Genomic DNA, 1,532 nt, shown 5'->3' with positions numbered 1-1,532 from the left:
GGACACTAATTGAAATAGGTAATTTATCAGAAACACACAAGTTGTCATTCCTAATATTGAGTCTAATGTTCTTAGCTAGGTAAAAATTCGCCCCCGATTCACATTTTCCCTGCTTTATGTTATTGTGATTATTAAAATAATACCATCTGATCAGGAGTTGAGTCAGGAAATTCACAGTTTCGTTGTTTAAACAAAGGTCAACTTGTTCAATACTTTATAAAATACATGATAACGAATTTTGGTGTTTTCCAGAAGAAACAGCATGCTCCATTTCATTCTACATTTCAGTGACCACTGCCACCTCGTGTCTTCCAGACTAATGAATGTGTCCAGCAGAGAAGCTACCAACTCTGTCAGCCACTTTATCCTCGTGGGCTTTCCCTCAAGCCCCAAAATGCAGCTCCTCTACTTCGGGCTTTTCTCACTAGCCTATACTCTCACCCTGATGGGGAACGCAGCCATTGCCTGTGCTGTGTGTTGGGACCGGCGCCTTCACACACCCATGTACATCCTGTTGGGAAATTTTTCTCTCCTGGAAATATGTTATGTCACCACCACTGTCCCTAAAATGTTGGGCAACTTCCTCTCCACAAGCAAGTCCATCTCCTTTGTGAGTTGTTTTGCACAGTTCTACTTCTTCTTCTCCTTTGGCTGTGACGAGGGCATCTACCTTTGCATCATGGCCTTTGACAGGTGCCTTGCCATCTGCCGCCCTCTGCACTATCCACGCATCATGACCAGACAGCTGTGCACTGGCCTCGTCATCTTTGGGTGGTCATGTGGGCTCATCATCTTCTTCACTCCAGTTGTTCTCATCTCACAGTTGTCCTACTGTGGCCCAAATGTCATCAACCATTTTGTGTGTGATCCTGTTCCACTGATGATGCTGTCCTGTTCTGAAGACATCACCACCCAGCTCATTTATTCCACTTTCAATCACATCTTTATGATTGGCACCTTTCTCTTTATCCTTTGTTCTTATACTCTAGTGATTCTAGCTGTGGTGAGGATGACCTCAGAGGCTGGCAAACGAAAGGCTTTCTCCACCTGTGCTTCCCATCTGGCAGTCGTCACCCTGTTTTATGGCTCTATTTTCGTGATGTATGTTAGTCCTGGATCAGGACACCCAGCGAAAATGCAAAAAATCATCACCTTGTTTTATTCTGTGATAACACCTCTGTGCAATCCCCTAATATACAGCCTCAGGAACAAGGAGATGAAGGACGGTCTGGTGAAAATCTTCAGGACCAGAAAAGGTGTTCATAAAATATGAATGAAAGACAAATTCCATCTGTTAAATGCAATTTACCTAAATAAATCGTGAGTGACACAATTGTCTACAAATTTACTGTTTTATTAAGAAACTAATAGAATGAGGACTTATTATCATTTTAAATGCCACTCATCACAAAATGAAATACCGTGGGCTTATTTAAAAAGGTTTCAACAGTGACTTAAATTTTGTGTCAAAGGTAATATCAAGTAAGTAAAATTTTGTCTAAGCTAATTAGATCCTCTCTATGTAATTCAGT

At 41.4% G+C, this 1,532-nt stretch overlaps 1 protein-coding gene across 1 annotated transcript; it reads left to right on the top strand.

Moving 5' to 3' along the window:
* The first annotated feature begins 502 nt into the window (after window positions 1–502).
* Window positions 503–1,273, top strand: LOC128588646 (olfactory receptor 11G2-like). The gene has a single exon (XM_053595526.1). It carries the CDS (start codon window positions 503–505, stop codon window positions 1,271–1,273), a length of 771 nt encoding a protein of 256 aa, XP_053451501.1.
* Window positions 1,274–1,532: the final 259 nt, after the last annotated feature.

Source organism: Nycticebus coucang, chromosome 6, assembly GCF_027406575.1.
Source record: "Nycticebus coucang isolate mNycCou1 chromosome 6, mNycCou1.pri, whole genome shotgun sequence".
NCBI lineage: Eukaryota > Metazoa > Chordata > Mammalia > Primates > Lorisidae > Nycticebus > Nycticebus coucang.
This window is presented reverse-complemented; position numbering and strand designations above follow the sequence as displayed.

Bases quoted from the DNA above. Each gene is read 5' to 3' on its own strand.
- LOC128588646 (XM_053595526.1), top strand. From the start codon at position 503: ATGTACATCCTGTTGGGAAATTTTTCTCTCCTGGAAATATGTTATGTC.